General features: G+C 41.0%; 1 protein-coding gene and 1 long non-coding RNA gene across 3 annotated transcripts in view; one reads left to right on the plus strand and one right to left on the minus strand.

Annotated features, from left to right (window-relative positions):
- Positions 1-3,831: 3,831 nt before the first annotated feature.
- LOC140482302 (uncharacterized) overlaps positions 3,832-27,330 on the plus strand; it is a 107,885-nt gene continuing 84,386 nt past the window's right edge. The window contains exons 1-3 of one of the 2 annotated variants that reach the window (XR_011961700.1): positions 3,832-3,916; positions 6,237-6,371; positions 7,353-7,412. This is a non-coding gene — a long non-coding RNA (uncharacterized lncRNA). The remainder of the gene's footprint in view (positions 3,917-6,236; positions 6,372-7,352; positions 7,413-27,330) is intronic. The other variant, XR_011961702.1, reaches the window with a different exon arrangement.
- itgb5 (integrin, beta 5) overlaps positions 9,559-27,330 on the minus strand; it is a 144,482-nt gene continuing 126,710 nt past the window's right edge. The window contains exons 13-15 of the mRNA XM_072579543.1: positions 26,024-26,143; positions 14,005-14,171; positions 9,559-12,260 (exon numbers count right to left, since the gene is read on the minus strand). Coding sequence (XP_072435644.1) covers positions 12,165-12,260; positions 14,005-14,171; positions 26,024-26,143 — 383 coding nt within the window. The 3' untranslated portion in view covers positions 9,559-12,164. The remainder of the gene's footprint in view (positions 12,261-14,004; positions 14,172-26,023; positions 26,144-27,330) is intronic.

Consider the following 27,330-nt stretch of genomic DNA (forward strand, 5'->3'; position numbering starts at 1 on the left):
CATGCATAAATTCCTTCCTTTGTCTTCGAGTGGACCTACCCTTCCTAGCTACCCTCTTGCTCCTTATATACATATGAAATGCCTTGGGATTTTCCTTAATCCTGTTTGCCAACGACATTTCATGGCCCCTTTTAGCCCTCCTAACTCCTTGTTTAAGTTCTTTCCTGCTTTCCTTGTATTCTTTAAGGGCTCCGTTTGTCTTCAGTTTCCTTGATTCTCTTTTTGACTGAGTTCATAATTTCTCTTGTTGTCTAAGGTTCCTGAATCTTGCCTTCCTTATCCTTCATTTTCATTGGAACATGCAGGACCTGAACTCTAATCACACGGCATTTAAAAGATTCCATGACATGTCTGGATTTATCTTCAAATAGTCATCCCCAATCTACATTCCCCAGTTCCTAATATTGTAGTAGTTAGCCTTCCCCCAATCAGTACTTTCACCTGAGGACCATTCTTATACTTACCTGCATATAATTTAAAAGTTACAAATTATGGTCACTATTTTTGAAATGATCCCCCTCTGAAACTTTGGCACCTGGCTAGGTTCATTCCCCAATATTCAGTCTAATATGCCCCTTTCCTCATTGGGCTAATCTTTTGTACCAAAAGACTTCTCCCGCATACAAGCCTCTGGAGTCCCAGTCAACATAGAGGAAGTTAAAATCACCCACTACAACCAACCTTGTTGATTTTACATTTTACTATAATCTGTCCAAAAACCTGTTCCTCTATCTCTTGCTGGTATTTAGGTGGCCTGTAGTACGATCCCTTCCAAATGATTGCCCCCTTCCTAGCCCGAATATCTTATCTCCCCATATAGCCTCACTAGATGAGCCTCCAAAAGTGTTCTCCATTAATACAGCTGTGATATTCTCCCTAATCAATAGCACAACACTCCCATCTCTTTTACATCCTTCTCTATTTTGTCTAAAACACCTAAATCTTGAAATGGTAAACTGCTAATCTTGTAACTTGTAATGATACAATGGCTTTTAGTGATGTGTTATGGTCCTTTTTTTTTGAAGAGCAGTTTTGAGTCATGGTACCAACTATCTATTCAAAGTCAATAAACAGCTTATGAGGCCTTTGCAGTCTTTTTTTAAGTTGGAACAATAGAGGCAACATGAATGGGTGGAGTCAGGCTGCAACAGAAACAGGGTTTTAAGTTTAGCTTTCAGCAGTTGCTGAGGTTTTGAAGCTACCATACATTTCTCCCTACTACAGTAGAATGCTTGATTTTTTTTTCCCTCTGCCAGAATTTTCTCTATGTTCTTTCCTCCTGGACTGGAGAAACTTTGCATGTGAGACAACCTACTTTACTGAATTTGCCTTTGCCAAGTTTATGGGATATTTCACTACTAAACAGCAAATGATCCAATAATATATTATCCTGTTAAGTTTCCAGTAGACTTAGAATCATGGAGATGTACAGCACAAAACAGACCCTTCAGTTCAATTCGTCCATGCCAATGAAATAGCCTAACTTAATCTAATCCCATTTGCCAGCACTTGGCCCATATTCCTCTAAACCCTTCCTAATCATATCCTAACCATAGATGCCTTTTAAATATTGTAATTGTAACATCCTCCACCACTTCCTCTGGCAGCTCATTCTATAAATGTACCACCATCTGCTAGAAAAGGTTCCCTCTTAGGTTCCTTTTATATCTTTCCCCCCCTCACCCTAAACCTATGCCCTCTAAATCTGGACTCCACTCCCCCCACCAGGGAAAAGACCTGGTTTGATTACCCGATTCATGCCCCTCATAATTTTATAAACCTCTACAGGGTCACCCCTTAGCCCTTATTCCAATTCTTCTTTCTTTGGTTTATATTTTATTTGAAGGCTAAGAATGAAGCATGTTTTGCTTAAAGCCAAGTAGTGTGACCATTCGCCTTACAAACAGAACACAGCATGTTACCCTTGCCTTTACATAAGATAAAAGTTAGGGACTGTGCTATCTGCTTGATATAGGCAAAAGTGAGGACTACAGATGCTGGAAACTAGAGTTTAGATTAGAGTGGTGCTGGAAAAGCACAGCAGGTCAGGCAGCATCCGAGGAGCAGGAAAATCAACGTTTTGGGCAAAAGCCCTCCATTCCTGATGAAGGGCTTTTGCCTGAAATGTCGATTTTCCTGTTCCTCAGATGCTGCCTGATGTGCTGTGCTTTTCCAGCACCACTCTAATCTAAGCCCTATCTCCTTGATATATTTGCATGGGGTTTAATTTGACCCACAACAACCTCTCTCAACCAAGTCTCTGTAGTAGCTACAACATTATGTATGTATTAATCCAAGCTCTAAGTTCATCTGCCTTACCTGACATACCCCTCTAGTTAAAGCAAGTACTCTTCAGACCACCAGTCCTGCTGTAATCAGTAACCTTTACCTGTCCGTTCTTCTATTCGCCTTACTTGCTGAACTATTGCTCTGGCTCCCATCCCCCTGCCACACTAGTTTAAACTCTCTCGAGTGACACTAGGATATTGCCAGGATATCTGCCAGGATATTGGTGTCCCTCAAGTTTAGGTGCAACCCATCCTCTTGTACAGGTCCCACTTGCCCTGGAAGACCATCCCAATGATCCATATGGGTGAAATTCTTCTTCGTACAGCACCTCTTCGTAGTCATAACCTAACAAGTGGCACGGGAAATAATCCTGAGATTACACCATAGAGGTCCTGCTCTTCAATTTCATAGCTAATTTCCTTTGCAGGATCTCAACATTATTCCTGTTTGTATCATTAGTATGAATGGATGTATACACTGATTTCTGATTGCTCACTCTCCCTTTGAGAACGTCACACATTGCAACAGAAACATGCTTTATCCTTTCACCATGAGGGTAACAGACCATCCTGGAGTCTCGTTGGTGGGTACAGAACTGCCTGTCTGTGCTCATGATTATAAAGTCTCCTATTACTAGTATTCTACTGTACTTTGACCCTCTCTGATGTAAAATGGGGCAGGCTGTGGTGGCACCACTCTGGCTACTGCTGTCACCATCCCCCAATAGGCAATCCTCCCCCAACAGTACAGCCCCAGGGGCCTCCTGCATTATCTGTTGGCCACTTCTAGCGAACACCCATCTATCTGCCTGAACATTAGGGGTGTGACCACATTGCTAGTACTCCTGCATGTTCCTAAGTTTATCCAATCTAACTGATCCATGTGGTGTGACAGGAGCTGCAATTGGATGCATTTCCTGCAGATGTAGTAGTCAGGGCCATTTGAACTGTCAACTGATATCCCACATTCTGCAGGAGCTCCTTACTACCCTGCTGACTGACACTTTTATTCTCTAGCAACTACTTAATTAAAAATAAATTTCTATGAAATTAATTTACAGCTAACCAGATTATCTGTGTTAGATTCTCACTTAAAAAAAACTAAATACACTATGATGTTGACAAGTCTAGGAACCACCCTAAATCCAATGCTTTACTGCAGGTCAAATGGCCTCCTTCTGTGCTACAACCATTCTATGATTATAACAATAATTCTTCGTGTCCCTAATTAAAACAAACTGGAGCTTCTAGTCTACTATTTCCATCCAATGTTCCCTCAAATTATTTCTTCTGCTGCATGAACCCCCAAGGTCTATGTTTGGCATTGGCTTCTGAAAGTGGAGGGCAGGTTGTTGATATGTCAATTGGTTTGTGCAGTACATCCCCTTGGCTGCAGAGACACTTAGAGAAAACATTGCTTCTATTTGCTATTTGCTGTATGAGACTGAGTGCTGAGTGGTAAGGACAATGACAGCTTTATGGTGAGTGCTTAATCCACTTAAACCCTTCTTAGCATTAAATACTCCCTCTTGACAGTGTATCCCTTGGCTTTGGCATGAGTGAGGTGCCATTATGCAGCTGGTGTTGAAGTAGTAGTTTGCAATAACTGGAGTTGGAAAATTAAAACGGTAGGTTTACTATAATATTTACTGATTATTTTTCCAAAGTCCCAGGAATTTACAACATAAATGATTTCAAGTATGATTTGAATAGTTCAGAAACAATAATCATTCATTAGTACTTATTCAATGTAATCATAGTGAAACACACTCAGCTTATCTTATTTTCAAATAATGTGTTTCGTACACACGGGAACTGATTTATAGTTCTGTCACACTAGCTGTATGGACACTTTTTTATATTTTCAATGCTTAAGAATGAACGTTTGCTGTAAAGGTGGGTGGGCTGAACTAATTTTCAGAATATATTGCATTTCTGGGGTATTAAATATTCTACGTCAGTAACAGTTAACAGTTGTCGCAGAATTGGTGACTGTCCTTAAGGTTGGTCCTGCTATAAATGGAAGAGAAATGAATCCATCAAATTAAAGAAGGAGAACTCAAGTGTTTGCAACTGCCTGAAAGAATTTGAAATAGTTTGGAAACCCTGCACAGCAGAGCATTCTTATGGAGACAAACTCTGCCAATGACAGCTTACAGATTGTCAAATGTGATTTAATTTTTGCTACATTTATAAATTTCCCTTACATCATATGCCAACTGAACTTTGCTTCAATCCAGCATACCATCAGAATGTATACAGCATCAGACAGTAGTAGCTGTTTGTAGCTACCGATATGCCCTTTTATTTTGCAGAATGCCCTGTGCCTTGCAAACACATTGATATTGTCACATAAAAATCTTTTGAATTAGAAACATATTACTATGACGTGCCTTCATAGATTCATGTAAATTGCTTGACATATATCACTTGTTTTCCGAATTTTTGGTCTTCATCTACCTTCTTACAGGAAAAGCTATCAGTAGACAATCACTGAAGGGACTCATGTAAGCTAATCATCATGGAGAACCCAATTTCTGCGTTCCCAGTTTTGATCTGGTGGATTCAGTTGAGATTGTGATTAATGGCAAAGTATGATATCGACAGGTGTCAACTGTGCATCCACAGCAGCACTTTCGCTTCTGAGTGAAAAATTTGTGAACTGAAAGTTAGGGTAGCAGTTTAGTCAAGTTACAGTAAGGATGCTGTACTGTTGGAGGTACTGCCTTTCAATTGGGTTTAAGTAGTTATTAATCTTATTTACTGGAAAGGACAGACACTGCTTAGAGATGGCCACAGGATCATCAGAGTTAACTAGGCTACATCGTACCTAGTGAAATCTTGATGCCTGGAATGAAGCATCTCATGGATGGCCAAAGCTATACACATATACTGCCCAAGCATAATATCCGGTCAATTTCCCACATTATTACTATTGTAATAACTGCAGTGTAATAGCTTGGCCAGGGAATTGTGGCTCTGATGAGAAAATGTTTAGTACTACAAGGATGTTGTTCACTAATAATCTTTTCTTGTTTGTAGAAATTGGACATCACTGGTAAGACTAGTAATTATTTCCTCTCCTTAACAGTCTTTGAGAAGGTGAGCTGCATTCTGGAACTATTGCAGTCCATTTATTGCATGTACACCTACAGAGTACCACTATTCTGAACCTAGAACAGTGAAGGAATGTGATGTAGTTCCAAGTCAGCATTGTGTGGCTTAGAGGGAAACTTGTAGGTCATGGTGCTCCTATGTATCTGCTGTCTTTAGTGCTCTTTTAGGTCACACAAATTTGGAAGGTGCTGAAGGAACCGTGATAAGTTGCAAAAGTGCACCTTGTAAATGATACAAAACTTGAGTCCCTGTACTTTAATGGAGAGAGTAAATATTTAAGGTGTTGAAGAGCATTCTGATCAATCAGGCTGCTTTACCATTGAAGTGTTATTCCTGACGAAGGGCTTCTGCTCGAAACGTCGATTCTCCTGCTCCTCGAATGCTGCATGACCTGCTGTGTTTTTCCAGCTCCACACTTTGACTGTATAACATTTAGACTGTTGTTAAAGCTGCACTCATCTAGGTACGTGTGGAGCATTTAATCATATTCCCGATTATGCTATGCATTTGGTGGATAGACATTGAATGTTGAATTATTCATTACAGAATTTCCAGTCTCTGTCCTGATCCTGTAGCCACAGTATTCCTGCTTTAACCAGAACAGTTCAAAACAATCATATTTATCCCTTTGTATTTCAGTCCCTTAAAGTTAAAAACTACATTTCATTAGCTTTATAATTTTTTTGTATGAGTCTCGTGTTTTTAGTGATTTATTGATTGGAATCTACATAAGAGGAGAAATAAGTGCTGGAGTAGACCACATATGGTTGACTCATAACTTCTCCCTAATTATGGGCACTAATTACTCCCACTCTGTTTTTGGGCAATTAGGAATGGACAACATATGGCTGGCAGTGTGAACGACACTTAAATCCCACGAAAGAATAAAAAGAACCTGGTCTAATACTCAACAATATCATGGTTGATCTCGTCCTCAGCTTGAAGTGAAATCTGAATTCTTGAAAGGTCAGTACACTCTCTAGTAAGGTAGTGAACATTTTGACAACTGAATAATTTAACTATGTGCTAGTACACCTTTACAATCCACGAACTGTTTCCTAATGTGCACAAAGATGACAGGATAAAGTCCATGAAGGGAGTGTTCTAGCAATACAGTGAGCTGGCTAAATCCCTTTGTTGAAACCATGTTCTCTGTCTGGAACATTCAACTTCAGTGAAACTGAAAACCTTCATGAGGAAATAAATAGATTAATTAATAATAGGCATAAGATGCCAGCTAGTGATATGAGAAATCTAATATTTTAAGTTGAGCCATTTTGTAAACAATCACAATTAGACCTGTTTTCAAAGTGACAGACAGAAACACTAATCTCACTTACCAGAGGCAGGAAATGATTGTTTTCATTTGTTATTTTCCCCAAGCACCGATAGTGTTTTGCAAAACATCTTGCAGATTTTGTTTTGCATTTTCCAAACTTAGTTTGAACATCATTCATGTTTTAATTAAACTTGGATGCTTAAGAAACAGATTCTGTACTAACTTTAAACCTGAGTATATTCACAAAGAAACATGCAGCACTATTAGAGGAAAACCAGGAAGGAGTGTGGGACTAATGAGAAAACACTTTGAAAAAGCCAGTGCACATACAATGGGGGGATGGCCTCCTTCTGTGCTATACAATTTTAAAAATATTTCATACTTCAAGTTTAATAAATCAAGGAAAAAATATAATTGGAAAACAATGTATTGATTGATAAAAGTCACTAGAATTTTACAGCGAAACAATTGTGGTAAAGAAAAGCTTATAAAAATAAAAAAAACTAACCTAGAATCATAATATTACAGCACAGAAAGTGGTCATTTGGTCCATTGCACTTGAGGCAGCTGTCTAAACACATGATCTTATGTTCCCTACTTTCCAAATATCTACACAATTCTCTTTATCATGGAAACCATTTTCACTAATAATCTTTTCTTGTTCGTAGAAATTGAACATCACTGGTAAGACCAGTAATTACTTCCTCTCCTTAACAGTCTTTGAGAAGGTGAGCTGCATTCTGGAACTATTGCAGTCCATTTATTGCATGTTGTTTTGTTGTATGCAATTTATACTGTGTAAGCCAGCAACTTGTGAAAATGGTAGCATTCAACCAACAGAGTTCCAAGGAGTGGGGATATTTGATGTTTTAAAATAGCAGTTACATTCAATTCTGATTAGGAACAAAGTGAGGATTATTGAGAGGTTTTCAATATGTCACTGAACTGTCTATTTAGTCATTTGGATCAAGGCAGTTAGGAAGCAGCTTTTTTTGCCTTCAGGCTGCTGGTCAGTCAGTTTCTTAGAAGCAGGGAGAAGAGGCTTCATTCTGAAACGGTGCAGCTATAAGTAGGCTCTGAACCACCAAGATTCAGGAGAAGTCAGAGGAGACACAACAGTACAACTACATTTTGGGTTTATGGCTCAGGAGAAGATTCTGGAAACTGTGGGATTCAGAATAAGCCATGTGCCATTAATAGTTCAGTGCAGCTGAATGTGAGGGTGAAGGCAGCCAATGAACAGAGGATTTGCTTTGTGCAGCTGAGCAAGATCAAAGCTTGGAGAACCACCTGATGAAGGAGCAGTGCTCTGAAAGCTAGTGCTTCCAATTAATCCTGTTGGACTATAACCTGGTGTTGTGTGATTTTTAACTTTGGAGAAAGGAGGGCAGAGCCAGCTTGATGAAGCTGGCTGCCTGTGAACAAGCTGAAATTTTGCTGCTGATTAAATGATAGAGTAGATATCCAGAATCATTGTCCCAGGTGGGAGAGTGAACTACCAGAATGTGAGCCATTTTGAAACAGTCTGGGACAGAAAGTTTATGAAGAAGTTCTGAAGCTAAGTCTTTAACAAGAACAACAGAAACCCCTCAGAAAATCTGAAGGAGAATTAGCAATTCAGTGTCACTAACATCTGGGAGCACGTTGCTGAGAAATTGCATTTACTACTTGATATGCTCTGTGTGTTGTTTGAACATAACATGTTCCCCTCAGGTATACATATTAAGCTACATATATTACAGGTTACTTATTGTTTTCTCTTTGTATAGCAACACTCATTATTGAATCTTCAAAACCATGGAATCTTGGGGCTTTATTCTCTAAGTACCTGGGATCTCACACTTTTTCTTCTTTGAAAATTACTGAATGCAAGTCTTATCATAACATAAATTTGGCAGTCTGGTCCAGGATTATACATCTTGTAAATGTACTCTTCATTCACCTAGTATCTAGTAGGTTAAACTACATTCAAACAACTCCCTGTGTAAAAGTCTCTCAACTGTCCCTTTGTTCTTTCATGACAATTCCAAAGGTATACCCTCTAGTTACTGAATTACTACTGAAAATGTCTTTATCCTGTATCTTACTAATCCTTTCATAATTTGAACACTGATTCCTCAATCTTCTCTGTTCTAATATGAACAGTGTATCATGTCTCAAGTTTTTAAAATTATTTTGATTGATTTGTCACCCTTCCCAAAGGACAATCTTGAAAATTAATGTACCATTCTAACCATAGCCTAACCAAGTATTTGTGTAGATTTAGCATAGTTTTTTGTGCTTGATTCCATCAAATAGATTTTCCAAATTCATAGAACTCCCAAAATATGTCAGATTCAGATAAAACTTCAGATAGTGTGTGCTAGTAGTGATTGAGGTAGTCTCCCATGGGCACAAATACAGAAAAAAAATTCATATTCCTATTCATAAAACTTATTTTAAATATACGAGTTAACTGATTTATCCTCTAACCTTATCACGTTTACAAAATACTAATTATAATCTTAGAAGGGGATGCTTCATTTATTTAAGTCAGTTGGAGGAAGGCACTTACAATTTTACTTGATCCTTTTTTTTGAAGTTCTTTGCCATTAATTTACATGAGTTGTGTATTAAATCACTGGCAGTCAGAGAGAATGTGGTACTTCAAAATCAACAGGAACCAAATACCCTGCTAAATAATATGTAATACTGGCTATATTTAACAACGACCACAATTCTCAGGGGTATAGGTTAACCTAAGGCACCAATTCATTTCTTGGTCATTTTATGTTAATGAGGATTAGCACTACTATACCCAAGAACGTTTTTTAAAACAAAACATGTTGATTCATGCCACATGAATGGTTAGACAACCAGAATATGACACCAAAGTTGAATTGTTGCAACCAATGAACAGCAAAGGTTTATAGAAAGTACATAAGGAGAAACTGTAGGACTGTAAGCAAAAAGAAATTTGGACTATCATATTGTATTACTGATGTCAAGTTGATTAACTGAAATAATTTTTGAAAGTGCTATTTTCTGTGTTAACATGGTTTTACAAGTAAAGATGCTGCATAACTGGACTACATTAACATTTTAGAAAGTACAAGGCAGTTCATGTCACCGAAATGAAATCTGTTCCAGAGCACTTTAATAGCACAGTGCTATCCATGCTATTTTTCATGCGTAAAAGAATCAAACAAAATAACAAGCATTAATGCCAGAATGTTGACACAATCAGTCACCTTTCACAAGTCTCATCAGGACTTCAATGAATAAAATTCTACAAACTCTTTAACTAGTATAAAATTATATAACATTGATATTTTGCATCAGTAGCCTAGTATAGCCAATCAGGAAACAATAGCTGTGGCACAGTGAGGTAAACTATTACAATGGGGAGGCTTGGGCTGTCAGTTGCATAGGATACTTCCAAGGAGGTATAGTCCATTTTGAGGGATAGGCTTCATTATCACAGGCTAGATTAGAGTGCTGCTGGAAAGGCAGGTCAGGCAGCATCTGAGAATTAGGAAAATAGACATGGGCAAAAGCCCTTCATCAGGAATGGAGGCAGGATGCCTACAGAGTGGAGAGATAAATGAGAAGGGGAGGTGGGGTGGGGAGAAAGTAGCATAGAGTACAATAGGTGAATGGGGGTGGGGATGGAGGTGATAGGTCAGAGAAGAGGGTGGAGTGGATAGATGGAAAGGAAGATAGGCAGGTAGGACAGGTCATGGGGACGGTGCTGAGCTGGAAGGCTGGAGCTGGGGTGAGGAGGGGGAAGAGGAAATGAGGAAACTGATGAAATCTACATTGATGCCCTGGGGTTGAAATGTTCTGAGGCAGAAGATGAGGCGTTCTTCCTCCAGGCGTCTGGTGGTGAGGGAACGGCGGTGGAGGAGGCCCAGGACCTGCATGTCCTCAGCAGAGTGGGAGGGGGAGTTGAAATGTTGGGCCACAGGGCGGTGGGGTTGATTGGTCCGGGTGTCCCGGAGATGTTCCCTATACCGCTCTGCTAGGAGGCGTCCAGTCTCCCCAATGTAGAGGAGACCACATTGGGAGCCACAAATACAAAAAATGATATTGGTGGATGTGCAGGTGAAACTTTGATGGATGTGGAAGGCTCCTTTGGGGCCTTGGATGGAGGTGAGGGAGGAGGTGTGGGTGCAGGTTTTACAATTTCTACAGTGGCAGGGGAGGGTGCCAGGAAGGGAGGGTGGGTTGTTGGGGGGCGTGGACCTGACCAGGTAGTCACGGAGGGAACGGTCTTTGCGGAAAGCAGAAATGGGTGGAGAGAAAAATATATCCCTGGTGGTGGGGTCAGTTTGGAGGTGGCAGAAATGTCGTCGGATGATGTGGTTTATGCGAAGGTTGGTAGGGTGGAAGGTGAGCACCAGGGGCGTTCTGTCCTTGTTTCCAGCATCTGCAGTCATTGTTTTTTATTTACTTCATTATCACAGGTCCAGAAAGCAGCAAGCAAAAATGAATACTCTGTGGCAGCCCAGTCACTCTAGGCCACGGCAAAATTGGGCAGTCTGATGGCCATCAATGCAAATTCAATCTAGCCTGAAAAGAGCAGGGAGGCAGTTTAAAATGGAAGAAAACCACATGTGGCAGGGGGCCAGTCCCTTTACACTGACCCAAGTGAGGAGCATTCCTGTTCCTTACAGCTCCACAATGTCAAATTTAAAGTTATTTACACATAGTTTCCCTCAAGTTGGACTGCCACTCGATACTGGGTGGCGTTTACAAATGCAATACTAAAATAACAAACATGGTACAACACTGAACCCGTGCTTCTTAAAATGGTCTACAGCCTGACTCACGATTCATCTGTCTGAACTTGGCACCAACCAGATTGGAAATAGTAACAAGGCAGGAAGCATTATCCTGTTATTTTAGGGTGTTACCATACTGTTTTCAGCTGGTGGAATCAGTGAAGACTATCCCGATATTTCTACAATCAAAGGAATGTTGCCATATGATTTTATTTCTGCTAAGCAGATATAAGTAGAAAATGCCAATTTCTGCTCAATTCAGAGGTATTGTGCTCATATTAACTACTTGTTAGTTTTTGTTATGCTAAAAACATTTGTCACAGATTTAATGTAACCAACTTTGTTATTTAAAAAAGCCTTAAAAGTCCCAAGCTTTATATTTTTTGTCATATCAAAACAAGCTTTCTTGAAAAGTTTACCTGTGCCAAAAAAGTTGCAATTTTTATTTCCATCATCCCATATCTAGGCAATAAACCTAATGAAATATTTTCTTGTCCAAGAATAATAGAATTGTGTGCTTTGGACTATTGACTAAGATATTTTGTCTAATTCAGGCAGATGCCTAGTACTGAGTCTTCTTCTGTGCAGAATGCAGTTCATTTCAACCTTGCCAACGAAGGACGAATGGCAGAATTTCCAGTTGCCAAATTCAGGAACGAAATCCCAGTTAGGTACAAATTGATGGCACAGTTATCAATGCAGTCCTACTCCCCATTTTCAGTCAACTATACCATTGTAAGATATGTTATGCATTGATGAAAGAATCTCCACAGTATGTGTGGTTATGGGTTGTCTGTACAGTGGATTGGTCGCCTGAAAGGGAAAACAAAGTGAGAGTTAACAAAGAGTACTTAAAAGTGGAATCTTATGCAGTTTTTTTGTCCCCACCAAAACCACGGACCAACCAAATAAGATAGAATTTGCATGAGTGAATTTAGCATTGTTCCAATTATTGCCCAACCACTAATTAGTGGGCCGAAGGGCCTGTTTCCACACTGTAAGTAATCTAATCTAATCTAATCTAATTCAAAGGCCGAAGATGTGTTTAATTTTATGGTTTAGGTGAGCGCCTACTAAATTCACAAAATACTCTATTCTGCTACCAGCTCCTTTGAGCATCTCACAGTCTCTTTTGTGACCTCTAACTCACTGGGGAGAACCTGTGTTAAGTGCAATCTGAAGATGGCAGAGGCTTCCAGACAGTCAGCTTTGGTCAAAATTTGAAGACCAGGCCCATTCTCTCACAAAAAAAAAATTCAGCAGTTGAGCAAGTCAGTAGCAGACTGAATGCAAAGCAGATTGTATCTCACAAAAGTACTATGTTTGATGTAGAAATTGCTAAATGTGATACAGAAAAGAATCTGGGTAACATTGTTAGGGTTAGGCAAACAATTTTGTCTTTTATAGATTCATAGAGATGTACAGCATGGAAACAGACCCTTTGGTCCAGCCTGTCCATGCCGACCAGATATTCCAACCCAATCAAGTCCCACCTGCCAGCACCTGGCCCATATCCCTCCAAACCCTTCCTATTCATATACCCATCCAAATGCTTTTTAAATGTTGTAATTGTACCGGCCTCCATCACTTCCTCTGGCAGCTCATTCTGTACACGCGCCACCCTCTGCATGAAAACATTTCCACTTAGGTCTCCTTTATATCTTTTCCCCTCTCACCCTAAACCTATGCCCTCTAGTTCTGGACTCCCCCACCCCAGGGAAAAGATTTTGTCTATTTATGCTATCCATGCCCCTCATAATTTTGTAAACTTCTATAAGGTCACCCTTCAGCCTCTGATGCTCCAGGGAAAACAGCCCCAGCCTGTTCAGCCTCTCCCTATAGCTCAAATCCTCCAACCCTGGCAACATCCTTGTGAATCTTTTCTGAACCCTTTCAAGTTTCACAACATCTTTCCGATAGGAAGGAGACCAGAATTGCATGCAATATTCCAACAGTGGCCTAACCAATGTCCTGTATAGCCACAACATGATCTCACAACTCCTGTATTCAATACTCTGACCAATAAAAGAAAGCATACCAAACACCTTCTTCACTATCCTATCTACCTGCGACTCCACTTTCAAGGAGCTATGAACCTTTAGGTATTAATGGTTAAAATCAAATCTTCGACCTGGCGTGCTATGTTTCAGAGAAATGATATCATGTTAATTTGGAAAAAAAAACAATATATGGTCTACAAGCCAGATTTCATTCTGGAAGCTGACTTGTCTAACAGTAACATCAGTTTTGATCATATCACATGTTCTCCTAATACATGTCAAAATCTGCAAATATCTTTTTACAGAGTTTTTACATTTGGAGAAATATCTATTGTCTAGTTTCCAGTAAAGAAAGATTTAGCTGAAGAGACTGAAAGAATCTGATGAATAGAAAAGGAAATAAGACATCAATTAATTTTAAACTCATAGGTATTGCAGAAATATTGTAGGACTCTGACATCTGTGTTCAAAAGTCATTGGTTACCTGCCAATACATCATTTGCTCAATAATTCCGATAGCAATTCTCGAATATTGATACATAACTTAAAAAACTTACCATCTCATATCGGGCTCTGGACCTTTCATTTTGAAATCTGGCGAACTCTCTTCTATCATGAATAGTGACAACCAGTTTCCAAATGGCAAGCAAAACAATGCCCACTGTCAAAATACTACCAACTACAGCTATCAATACGGTTACTGGATCAGTTTCACTTGCACATTCTGTAAAATAAGAACAGACCATTAAATAAAAGAATTGCTCAATAGGTCTACTTCATTCTGCAAAAACAGAATTCAAAGTCTAGTACCATGCAATAAATACTCATTTTATTTTTGGAACATTTCCTGTAAAACACTGTTGTTACTAAAAGTATTTTATAAAAACTACAACTTCTTGTTGAAATTGGCTTCAAGAATGAAAATATTTTTGATAATAGATGGTATGGGGCTTGAACTTCAGCTCTGAGTTAAGAATGATCATCGACCATCTAATTCAGCCTAAGCAAATAGCACAGCAGAAGGATGGAATCAATCGGAAAATATGGGATGGACCAAAAGCTACAGCTTCAATTTTTCATTTTTCAACTACATACAGTTCTAGAACAGCCACATGCTAACACCTTTTAGTGGATTTGTGGTGCTGGAAGACCACAGCAGTTCAGGCAGCATCTGAGGAGCAGTAAAATCAACGTTTCGGGCAAAAGCCCTTCATCAGGAATACAGGAATGAGAGCCAGAAGGGTGGAGAAATAGGTGAGGGGAGGGTGGGGGTGGGGAGAAAGTAGCATAGAGTACAATAGGTGAGTGGGGGAGGGGATGAAGGTGATAGGTCAGGGGAGGAGGGGAGAGGGTGGAGTGGATAGGTGGAAAAGAAGATAGGCAGGTAGGACAAGTCATGGGGACAGTGCTGAGCTGTAAGTTTGGAACTGGGATGAGGTGGGGGAAGGGGAAATGAGGAAACTGTTGAAGTCCACATTGATGCCCTGGGGTTGAAGTGTTCCGAGGCGGAAGATGAGGCGTTCTTCCTCCAGGCGTCTGGTGGTGAGGGAACGGAGGTGAAGGAGGGCCAGGACCTCCATGTCCTTGGCAGAGTGGGAGGGAGAGTTGAAATGTTGGGCCACAGGGTGATGTGGTTGATTGGTGCGAGAGTCCCGGAGATGTTCCCTAAAGCGCTTTGCTAGGAGGCGCCCAGTCTCCCCAATGTAGAGGAGACTGCATCGGGAGCAACGGATAAAATAAATGATATTAGTGGATGTGCAAGTAAAACTTTGATGGATGTGGAAGGCTCCTTTAGGGCCTTGGATGGAGGTGATGGAGGAGGTGTGGGTGCAGGTTTTGCAATTCCTGTAGTGGCAGGGGAAGGTGCCAGGATGGGAGAGTGGGTTGTTGGGGGGCGTGGACCTGACCAGGTAGTCACGGAGGGAACGGTCTTTGCGGAAGACGGAAAGGGGTGGGGAGGGAAATATATCCCTGGTGGTGAGGTATATTTGGAGGTGGCGGAAATGTCAGCGGATGATTTGGTTTATAGTAGGTTTGAGATTTTTGCAATAATAAAAGCTTCATTCCAAAAAAGGTGCAGGAGTCCAAAAATCAATTCTGAACACTTTTAAATTCCTTATCTAAGGAAAGGTATGCTGGCTTTGCAGGCAGTATAGAGAAGATTTAAAGATAAAGAATAACTGAGTAGGTTGGGCCTGTACTCATTGCAGTTTAGAAGAATGAGAGGCAACCTTATTGAAACACACAAGATTCTGAGAAACCTGCCAGGGTAGATAAAGACACAGGTTGTTGCCCTTTTTGGGAGATTCTCGGACTAAACAGCATATTCTAAGAATAAAATGTTCTCATGTAAGAAAAGGTGAGGAGGAATTTCTTCTCAAAGTGTATTGAATCTATGAAATTATTTATTGGATCATTTATTGTATTCAAGGTTGATCTAAAGAGATTTTCAATCAGTAAGAGAACCAAGGATTATGGGGAAAAGGCAGGAAAGTGGAGTTGAAGATTATCAGTTCACCCATGATCTCATTGAATGGCAGAGCTGACTCAATGGGCTGACTGGCCTATGACTACTCCTATGTCTTACTGTCTTAAGAGGTCCCCATGGAAACGTGAACCTATCATTTTGCAAGGATTCGGTATGGGACAAGGTTGTATTTTGTACATTTATGTTTCATGAAGACAGCTATCCATATAAACCACCAGCTATCTCTGGTCACATCTGCTTTTGGTAATCCAGGCACGTGAAACACGATGTGACCAGATTAGACCCAATAGGCCCAGGTTTAGGAACAGGGAACAGACTTGTCAAAAGCACGAAAGAAAAAATGTCAAGTTGTCAAGGTATTTAAAACTCCTGACTGTCAAATCCTTGAACAAAAATGTATGAAGCATTGAAAACATTCTGGTTATTTCACTCTATTCTTGAGAGCTACCATTACTGAATTAGTCCTGCATGACTGAATTCACAATCTTCTATTATTATTGCAGTATAGCTGTCATTTCACAATTTGATTAACAGTTTTAAGTGGTTATAGACTCATTGAAGTGGGATCACGAAGACTAATGCATGTTTTTATAAGCAATTGTGCACTTCAATGAAACTTTGTGGTTATAAGAGATTACCTAGTTGAAGGAAGTTAAATGTAGTGAATTTGTTTTATGAGTGGGAGTATTTTTAACATAGTGAACCCATCAAAAGACACTTAGGTTATTTCATTTCATCTTTCCATGTGTCCTGTGGTCTGCCCATGATCAACGTAAGATCAAGGAGTAATAGTGGAGGGGAAATGGGTTGGTGTACTATGTTGATATGATGATTAGGATAGAGTGTAAGAGGATTTTGGAGTGGCTGGAGAGGCATAGGTCTACATAGAGACTATGAGGTATTGAAGCCGTTGCGACATGATTTGCATGAAGGATGCAATGGGTATAGTGGCTGTGAGTGTTAAGAGCTGTATTTTGTTTTATTATCTTTTTAAAAGTAAGTACTAGAGCACAAAGGCAGATCTTCTGTACAGATTCCCACCCCCACACCATTCACTTGGCAACCTCTGCACTCTTTCAATGTTGCCAGGCTCAACGTTGACCCTGTAATGAAAATTCCAACATCCATGACCATATCTCTCAGGTCCTATATGCAGAACCAGGAAATGTCCTGCTTTTGATAGCCTGATGGAATATAGATTGTTCTGGGATCGAGGGAAGCCCTGAAAGGAACTGAATTGGGCACTGTCGGTTAACATGGAAGGTGACTCTCATGATGTTGGTTTAGATGATGAAATGGAGGAATCCAAAGAAGTTTGATCTACAAAGATAATATGATGGAATTAGGACAGGAAACCATTGGTCAACATATCCCTGAGAACCTCACGAGGGCAGTTCAATGTTAAAAACACACTTGGAAACTGACATTGATGACAAGGAAAGGAAAACCATGATGTGGAGGTACTGGTGGTGGCAGGAGTGAACAAAACCAAAAGTCACATGACATTAGGTTACAATCCAACAGGTTTATTTAAAATCACCAATGTTTGAAGTGCTGCTCCGTCATCAGGTAAAGTGGAGGGAAGCACACAGGCACAGAATATACAAGTTGAGAGATAATGGCAAGATAATTCCAGGCAATTAAAAGTGTCAACAGATAAGTACAAATACAGTCTGTTGATCTTCCGTAATTACACCGGCACCACTCCCCACCTCTTCCTCCGCTGCATTGATGACTGCATTGGCGCCACCTCGTGCTCCCGCGAGGAGGTTGAGCAATTCATCAACTTCACCAACACATTCCACCCTGACTTTAAATTTACCTGGACCACCTCTGACACCTCCCTCCCCTTCCTGGACCTCTCCATCTCCATTAATAACGACCAACTTGACACTGACATTTTTTTACAAACCCACCGACTCCCACAGCTACCTGGATTACACCTCTTCCCACCCTACCTCTTGCAAAAAAACTATCCCATATTCCCAATTCCTCCGCCTCTGCCATATCTGCTCCCAAGAGGACCAGTTCCACCACAGAACACACCAGATGGCCTCCTTCTTTAGAGAATGCAATTTCCCTTCCCACGTGGTTAAAGATGCCCTCCAACACATCTCCTCCACATCCCGCACCTCTACCCTCAGACCCCACTCCTCCAACCGTAACAAGGACAGAACGCCCCTGGTGCTCACATTCCACCCTACCAACCTTCGCAAAAACCAAATCATCTGCCGACATTTCTGCCACCTCCAAAAAGACCCCACCACCAGGGATATATTTCTCTCCCCACCCCTTTCCACCTTCCACAAAGACTGTTCCCTCTGTGACTACCTGGTCAGGTCCACGCCCCCAAACAAACCACCCTCCCATCCTGGCACTTTCCCCTATACTGCAGGAACTGTAAAACCTGTGCCCACACCTCCTCCCTCACCTCTATCCAAGGTCCTAAAGGAGCCTTCCATTTCCAAAGTTTTACTTGCACATCCACTAATATCATTTATTGTATCCGTTGCTCCCGATGCGGTCTCCTCTACATTGGGGAGACTGGGCGCCTCCTCGTAGAGCGCTTTAGGGAACATCTCCGGGACACCCGCATCAATCAACCACACCGCCTTGTGGCCCAACATTTCAACTCCCCTCTCCCACTCTGCCAAGGACATGGAGGTCCTGGGCCTCCTTCACTGCCGCTGTCTCACACCAGATGCCTGGAGGAAGAATGCCTCATTTTCTGCCTCGGAACACTTCAACCCCAGGGCATCAATGTGGACTTCAACAGTTTCCTCATTTCCCCTTCCCCCCACCTCACCCTAGTTCCAAACTTCCAACTCAGCACTGTCCCCATGACTTGTCTGGACTTGTCCTACTTGCCTATCTCCTTTTCCACCTATCCACTCCACCCTCTCCTCCCTGACCTATCACCTTCATCCCCTCTCCCACTCACCCATTGTACTCTATGCTACTCTCTCCCCACCCCCACCCTCCTCGAGCTTATCTCTCCACGCTTCAGGCTCACTGCCTTTATTCCTGATGAAGGGTTTTTGCCCGAAACGTCGATTTCGCTGTTCCTTGGATGCTGCCTGAACTGCTGTGCTCTTCCAGCACCACTAGTCCAGAATCTGCTATAACCATGTTTCCTCAATGCAAAATGGCTTTAACGCTTTTGAATAACTTCGACGGTTATTTGTATGACATGCACTTTGCTTACCTGTATTGGCTATAACATGATTCCAGCCCCATTAGTTTAAATGGCGCGGCTATTGCATGATTTTCTTAAAACTCAAGGTCACACGAGAACATAACTATCGTGTTATATCAGAGCCCACTGTAGTGTGAATGGATTGTCGACAGACTGGATAACAAGTTTTTGCAGGTGATCAGAAGTATCAAATGGTGTGAGTAAAGTGTCAACAACTGAATAACAAGTGAAGGGTTGACCTATGAACGGATTAATCAAGGCAGAGAGATAATTACGCATAATCAAAAATAAGATGGTGCTCGAGACAAACCAAATGGTTAGAATAACATGGGTAGGTATCAAGGAAAGAAAAGCTGGGGTATTAATTGAAAAGGATGTGCAATGACGATCCCAATGCAGGAGGAGAAACACTGTAAGCACTTGAACAACTCGGTTGCATGAAGCACTAGAGGGAGTTGACAGCATAGTACTGTTATTGATGGACTGTTAATCCAGAGACCCAGATAATGTTCTGGGGACCCAGGTTTGAATCCTGCCTTGGCAGATGGTAGAATCTGTATTCAATAAAAATCTGGAATTAAGAGTCTAATGACGACCATGAATCTGTTGTCGATTGTCAGGAAAACCCCATTTGGTTCACTAATTTCAGGCAGAATGTTAACTTCCTGAAAGCAGGATGAAAATTGGAAATTAAATTGGCAGAAGATTGAAAGTAAATTTTGCTTTCTAATGGCAAGTGGCAGAAACCTATTTTTAATCCATCTGCACGTTGTGCACACATTCTAAAGCACAACAAGTAACGAGTAATTTGCCTGCTTCGCATTTGTGGTTAATGTCAGGGAGAAAAGATGGTTTAAGTACATCCAGTGCTGCTTCCGAAGCAGCAGGAGAGGAACCAACTGTCTGTGACACAGGGCCAAGATATACTGAAGACCAGAATACCGACAAGAGCCACCAGAAGAGCCTAGTGATATTATTGCTGCATTGTTAATCCAGAGACCCAGGCAACCAGGGGACCGGGGTGTGAATCCTGCCACGGCAGATGGTGGAATTTGAATTCAATAAATATCTGGAATTAAGAGTCTAATGAGGAGCATGAAACAATTGCTGAATGTAAGGAAAAATCCATCTGGTTCACGAATGTCCTTTAAGGAAGGAAACCGCCATTCTTACCTGGTCTGGCTACAATGTGATCGACTCTTAACTGTCCTCTCGGCACTAGGAGATGGACAATAAATGATTCCCTAGCCAGTGATACCCTATCCCATGAACGAATTTTTAAAAAATTCAGAAAGGTTGTCTAGGAATTGTTAAGTTGCTAGGTTGAAAGTGACTGAATCAGGGATTGTGTGGGAAGAGGATTAGCAAAGTAATTAAGAAATGAGGAAAACAAAGTTCTATTGAAACGTTATGTTGAGGGGGAAACATAAAAAAAAGAGCATTTTGGACCCTCAAGCGTGTCTCACTATTCCCCAAGATCATGGCTGAACTAGTGCAAGTCTCATCTGTGCCATTAGAACCCTCAACTCTTTGGTATTTCAAAAATGTATTTAAATTTTATTTAAAGAGAAGGTAAGTGATCCAGCCTCCGCAATACTCTGACTTCCAGTCATTCACTACTCTCTGGGAGAAGAAATTTCTTTGCACCTCAGTTTTAAATAAAAGTCTATTATTCTGTAACCATGTCTTCTCATTCAAGATAACTCCAGTAGTGGACACACCTTCTCAACATTTATCCTGTCAACCCCTCACAATCTTATTTATTTCATGAAGACCACCACTCAACTTCATAAGCACCAATGAATATAAGCTTAACTTGTTTAGACATTCTTGATAAATCAACACCTTCATTATAGGAATCAGCTATCTGAATTTTTTGAATTGTCACCATTGTCAGTACATCCTTTCTTAAACAAAGGGACAAAATCTGTATGCGGATATTTCAGGTGTTGCCTCACCAAACACAGCCGTAACAAGACCTCCCAACTTTGAAACTCAACCTCCTAGCATTACAGGCCAAAATGCCATTTGCCTTTTGAGTCACTTGCTGTCCGTACTTGCTAATGTTGAGTTTCATACACAGGAATACCTAGATCCCTCTGCACAGCACTTTTTAAAAAAAAAGTTGCAATTCCAAATCATTTAAGTAATAGTCTGCATTCTGATTCTTCCTACCAAAGTTCATGATCTCTCATTTTCCTCATTAAATTCATTTCCAAGACTTTTTGCCCACTCTCACAATGTAGTTGGGAGGGGTGCAGTGGTAAGAGGATAAAGTGGTGTAAATTGCTGTGTGAATCATTCACTGATGAAGGCCATGATGTGGAGGAACTGGTTGTGGGCTGGGGTGGACAAAGTTATAAATCACATAAATCAGCTGGATTATAAACCTGATGTTATTTGGAAGCACTAGCTTTCAGACCGCTGTTCCTTCATCAGGTAGCTGTGGAACTATAGCCTGCAGGTTGTGTGCTTTTTGAGCAAAATAGAATGTGTCTGCAAATGTAATTCTGCAAATGCAAATTCACTACATAGACTTGTGTGCACGCATGCATGAGAGAAAGACAGAGAGTGTGTTTGCATGTGTGCATGCTTGGTAAAGTGTGTGAATGTGTGATGGAGTATAAGCCTGCGAGGTGTGTGAGAGGATGTGTGCATGGGTGAGTGTGTAGGGTGTGCATGTATATGTGTATGAGGAGAGTGTGTGTGTGTGTGTGTATATGAGAGGGTCTGTGCGATTGTGAGAGTATGTAAGAGCATGTGTGTGTATGAGAGAGTGTATAGTGCAGTGGGGCTACCTGTAGTGTGACATAAACCCAAAGTCCCAGTTGAGGCCATCCTCATGGGTTCCGAACTTGGCTATCAGCATCTGCTCGGCCACTCTGCGTTGTTGCATATCCCGAAGTCTGCCTTGAAGGACGGTTACACGAAGATCCAAAGCTGAATGTCCCTGACCGCAGAAGTGTTCCCCGACTGGGAGGGAAGGTTCCTGTGTGGTGTTTGTTGCAGGGTATACATTCATCCGTTGTCCTAGCTTCTGCTTAGTCTCACCAATGTACCATGCCTTGGGGCATCCTTGCCTGCAGCGTATGAAATAGACAACGTTGGCTGAGTCATATGAGTATCTGCCACATACATGGTGGGTGGTGTCCCCATGTAATGGTGGTATCCATGTCAACACTCTGACATGTCTTGCAGTGGTTGCCATGACAGAGTTGTACTGTGTTGTGGTCCATGTTTTCCTGAAGGATGGGCTGTTTGCTGCAAACAATGATCTGTTTAAAGGTTGTTTAAAGGCAAGAAGTGGAGGCGTAGGGAAGGTCTTGGCAAGGGGCTCATCCTCATCGATAATGTGTTGCAAGCTGCAAAGAACATGGAAAATCTTCCACTTGATCAACCCCATTCCAATCCAATCCAATTAAATACATATTCACTCACCTTATTCATTTAAAGTCTATACCTGTAAATGTATGTGAATATCCATTTTCTGCTGCAAAAAGTGAGGCATACCTTCACATTTCCCGCTAACTCTATTGCAATCAACTGGCTTTCCCAGATGTTGCAACATGCAATTCTACTGCAGCCAGGTTTAGGGGACCCCAAAAGAAATGGGCAATAGCATTGCATTGGGAAATTTTTCACCAGCAGTTACAATGAACACGGTCCTGTCATGTACACAGCATCGCTGTTGACTGGAAGATGCAGGCCAGTGGCAACATAGCAGGCATTTGATCTGAAGTTTGAGGCTGAAGGATGTAGAAACAAACGACAGGCAAAAGTAGACATTGGGCCACTTCAAACTGATGCAGGAAGCCTAGTGATGGGAGATAAGGAAATAGCAGGAGAACTTAACAAGTACTTTGCGTCAGTTTTCACAGTGGAAGACATGAGTAATATCCCAAAAATTAAAGGGTGTCACGGGGCTGAGTTGAGTATGGTTGCCATTACGAAAGAGATAGTGCTAGAAAAGTTAAAAAGTCTTAAAATTGATAAATCTCCTGGCCCCGATGGGATACACCCTAGAGTTCTGAGAGAGGTTGCTGAGGAAATAGCAGAGGCATTGGTTGAGATCTTTCAAGAGTCACTGGAGTCAGGAAAGGTCCCGGATGATTGGAAGATGGCTGTTGTAACCCCCTTGTTCAAGAAAGGATCAAGGCAAAAGATGGAAAATGATAGGCCAATCAGCTTAACCTCGGTTGTTGGTAAAATTCTAGAATCCATCATTAAGGATGAGGTTTCTAAATTCTTGGAAGAGCAGAGTCTGATTAGAACAAGTCAACATGGATTTAGTAAAGGGAGGTCATGCCTGACAAACCTGTTGGAATTTTTTGAAGAGGTAACAAGTAGGTTAGACCAGGGAAACCCAGTGGATGTGGTCTATCTAGACTTTCAAAAGGCCTTTGATAAGGTGCCACACGGGAGGCTGCTGAGCAAGGTGAGGGCCCATGGTGTTCGAGGTGAGCTGCTGGGATGGATTGAGGATTGGCTGTCTAACAGAAGGCAGAGAGTTGGGATAAAAGGTTCTTTTTCAGAATGGCAGCCGGTGACGAGCGGTGTCCCGCAGGGTTCGGTGCTGGGGCCACAGCTGTTCGCATTATATATTAATGATTTGGATGAGGGAACTGGGGGCATTCTAGCGAAGTTTGCCGATGATATGAAGTTAGGTGGACAGGCAGGTAGTACTGAGGAAGTGGGGAGGCTACAGAAGGATCTAGACAGGTTGGGAGAGTGGTCCAGGAAATGGCTGATGGAATTTAACGTGAGCAAGTGCGAGGTCTTGCACTTTGGCAAAAAGAATAAAAGCATGGACTACTTTCTAAATGGTGAGAAAATTAATAAAGCCAAAGCACAAAGGGATCTGGGAGTGCTAGTCGAGGATTCTCTAAAGGTAAACATGCAGGTTGAGTCCGTGATTAAGAAAGCGAATGCAATGTTGTCTCTTATCTCAAGAGGGTTGGAATATAAAAGCAGAGATGTACTACAAAGACTTTATAAAGCTCTGGTTAGGCCCCATTTGGAGTACTATGTCCAGTTTTGGTCCCCACACCTCAGGAAGGACATACTGGCACTGGAACGTGTCCAGCGGAGATTCACACGGATGATCCCTAGAATGACAGGTCTAGCATATGAGGAACGGCTGAGGATACTGGGATTGTATTCGTTGGAGTTCAGAAGATTAAGGGGAGACTTAATAGAGACGTACAAAATAATACATGGCTTGGAAAAGGTGGATGCTAGGAAATTGTTTCCGTTAGACGAGGAGACTAGGACCCGTGGACACAGCCTTAGAATTAGAGGGGGTCATTTCAGAACAGAAATGCGGAGACATTTCTTTAGCCAGAGAGTGGTGGGCCTGTGGAATTCATTGCCACGGAGTGCAGTGGAAGCCGGGACGCTAAATGTCTTCAAGGCCGAGATTGATAGATTCTTGTTGTCTAGAGGAATTAAGGGCTACGGGGAGAACGCTGGCAAGTGGAGCTGAAATGCGCATCAGCCATGATTGAATGGTGGAGTGGACTCGATGGGCCGAATGGCCTTACTTCCACTCCTATGTCTTATGGTCTAACTGAAAGTGGACAGAAAGAGGATGCAGCACAGGTTTAGGGGGATATGGAAAAGTTAACTTATATAACCTTTAATGAAGATAGAAGATATAAACATTGTATGATGTCACTTGCAGCGAAAGCCACAACACTCCATGAAGGTTTGCATAAGGTATGTTTTGTAGCCACACTCAAAAAGTAAACAGTGCACTCAACAATTTTCATATTATGTAACACATTTCTTATTTCAGCAGTCAGGGAACACTTAACCCTGGCACAGAACCAGGTTATTTTCTATCCTTAAATGACATTGGCAGTCAGGCACTTTCCAGTTAAAGTCTCTGTACAATAGAAAGCCTGGCTGCCTTGTTAGCTGCTTAGTTCATGACTGCTGATGGGAACTGTACTTCTCCATAATGAGATGAAATAGGTCAAAACACAGCATGAGAGCTGCACTCTCAAAGATTTAGAGCAGCATAACTGTTTCTCACATGATTCTCTGAGATATCCATCAATTGAGATGTTGAGCATTACAGATTTAAAATTCTTAATTTGTGTCATCACACAAAATACTTCACTGTCTGCTATATTTGTAAACAATTTTCCACACTGATACCCAAAGTTCAAAGCAACCAGTTGCTTTTATGTTCACTGAACTTTTTCTCAAACACAACTAGGTATGATGAACAGTACAACAAAAAAACGATCAAATTATTTACTTTCTTTGTGGGTTTGGAAATGCCGTGGGATTTTTAACATCCACCCAAAGAAGGGTGTGCCTTCAAATTTGTGCCTGATCCAAAAAAAAACACTCCACCAGTACTGTGCCAATTTTCATCATATACTCAAGTCCTGAATTTGAATTCATGACATCCAACAAACTGAGAACTGACAATTTTGTATTTATGTGTCATTACATTTGGAACATTTTCCAAATGAAGTGCTATGGGGAATCAAACAACATTGAGACTTGCAAATACAACAGATAAAAAAATGATTCCCTTTTATCTCTGAAAAAAAAATCAGATGAGTGAAGCGAGGAATATTGAAATGTTACCTTTGATTAGTGGTACTATGAATTTCCATATAACACTACTTTTCAGTTTTTAAACTTTGTATACACAGACAGAACATGTATTACATATGAGATAACCTCCTACATGACTTATTTTCTTACTTAGCAGCAAGCTATGATAAAACACCACAAAAGTCAGTGAGGCAGACAAGTTGACCAGATGCATCCGAGGTGTCTGCTGTGCAAAAGAGTGAGAACATAAGCATGTTTGTGTGGGTGGAAAGGAGATTGAGTTTGTATGAGAGAGAATTCATAAAAATAGAAACACACAAACCTGGTTCCTTCAAAGCAGTAAGAACAGATTTTCCACTGTCGTGTTCTGAATAAGTAAACCTCATGACACAGTCATTTTCAGTCTTGTACAGACAGAGAACTGCATCCTGATCGTCTGTCTCTGAAAAAGGATGGGAACAATCTTCAGTCCTCAGGCAAGAGCCAGCTACAACTTCAACAAAACAGGAAGGCTGAAAGCCCAATTGTTTTCTGTGAAATGCAGAGCCAGTATCAGTGATCCAATTATCCTTAATAAGAACAATGTTCTTTTTACTAGTCTCTACATACTGCTGATGCTATTTTAGTTTTTGCGCAACTTTGCAGATTTGTCAAGTTTGGAGGAAGCAAACTTTCCACGCATCTGTAATTCATTAGGATTTCAAGATAAACTTCTGAAATATAATGGAGTAGCATTCACAAACAAAACTATTATAGAAAAGCCACAACCTAGGAACATTCTCAGACACATTACTAGATTATAAATGCCTTAAATCTCAATCAAATTAAGAGGCTTCATTCAAAAATGACAAGAATCCATTGTTTAAAAAGTGCAATCTTGGTCTATTCAAGTCAACGTTCCAACTCTTAAAGTCTCATTATTAATGGTTCATTCCAAGTGCAAAGATAACTAATCTATCATTAGAAATAGAATACTGAGATTTTATCATATACTAAAATCACGACCATAATTCAGAGATTTTGACATAAATTACTTTAATTTTAAAAAAATCATAAACAGCATGTCCTGTTCACTGGGTTCAACTCATCAGTAATTCTCAGTGGTTTACTAACATACCCAAAATGCAACACTGGCCGTAATAAACAGGAATGGCATTCTACCAATAAGTAAAATTGAATATTTAATGCTGTGATTTGGAGACTAGATTCAATTTGTTATTTTGTGTGCAAACATTATTCAGGTTCAAGGATAACTACAAAGGATGCTGTAGTGACTTGAACCAGAGCCAGCTGCATCTCATTGACTATGAAATCCTGGTTTGGGGTTGTTAACCTGGGCCAATCAGGGAGTCTTGGCCGAGAGGTATAAACAAGAGATTTAAAAGGTCTCATCGGTCTAGGGATTGGCTTGGAGGTGGTTGGTCAGAGCCCATGTACAGTGCACTTGCAAATAAAGGGTGACTTGGTGACAGGATATTGGTCTCTATGCAGTTAATTCAGTGGCAATGAGAGAAAGCAGTATGTGCCTGAAGAAAGTTAGCTTGCAACGGTAGTCTTTGAGTTGGGGCAAACATTTCTAGTATCATGCCTTTATTTGGGAAACTTGACTTGTGCGATCCTGCTAAGACT

Source organism: Chiloscyllium punctatum, chromosome 10, assembly GCF_047496795.1.
Source record: "Chiloscyllium punctatum isolate Juve2018m chromosome 10, sChiPun1.3, whole genome shotgun sequence".
In the NCBI taxonomy this organism is placed as follows: domain Eukaryota; kingdom Metazoa; phylum Chordata; class Chondrichthyes; order Orectolobiformes; family Hemiscylliidae; genus Chiloscyllium; species Chiloscyllium punctatum.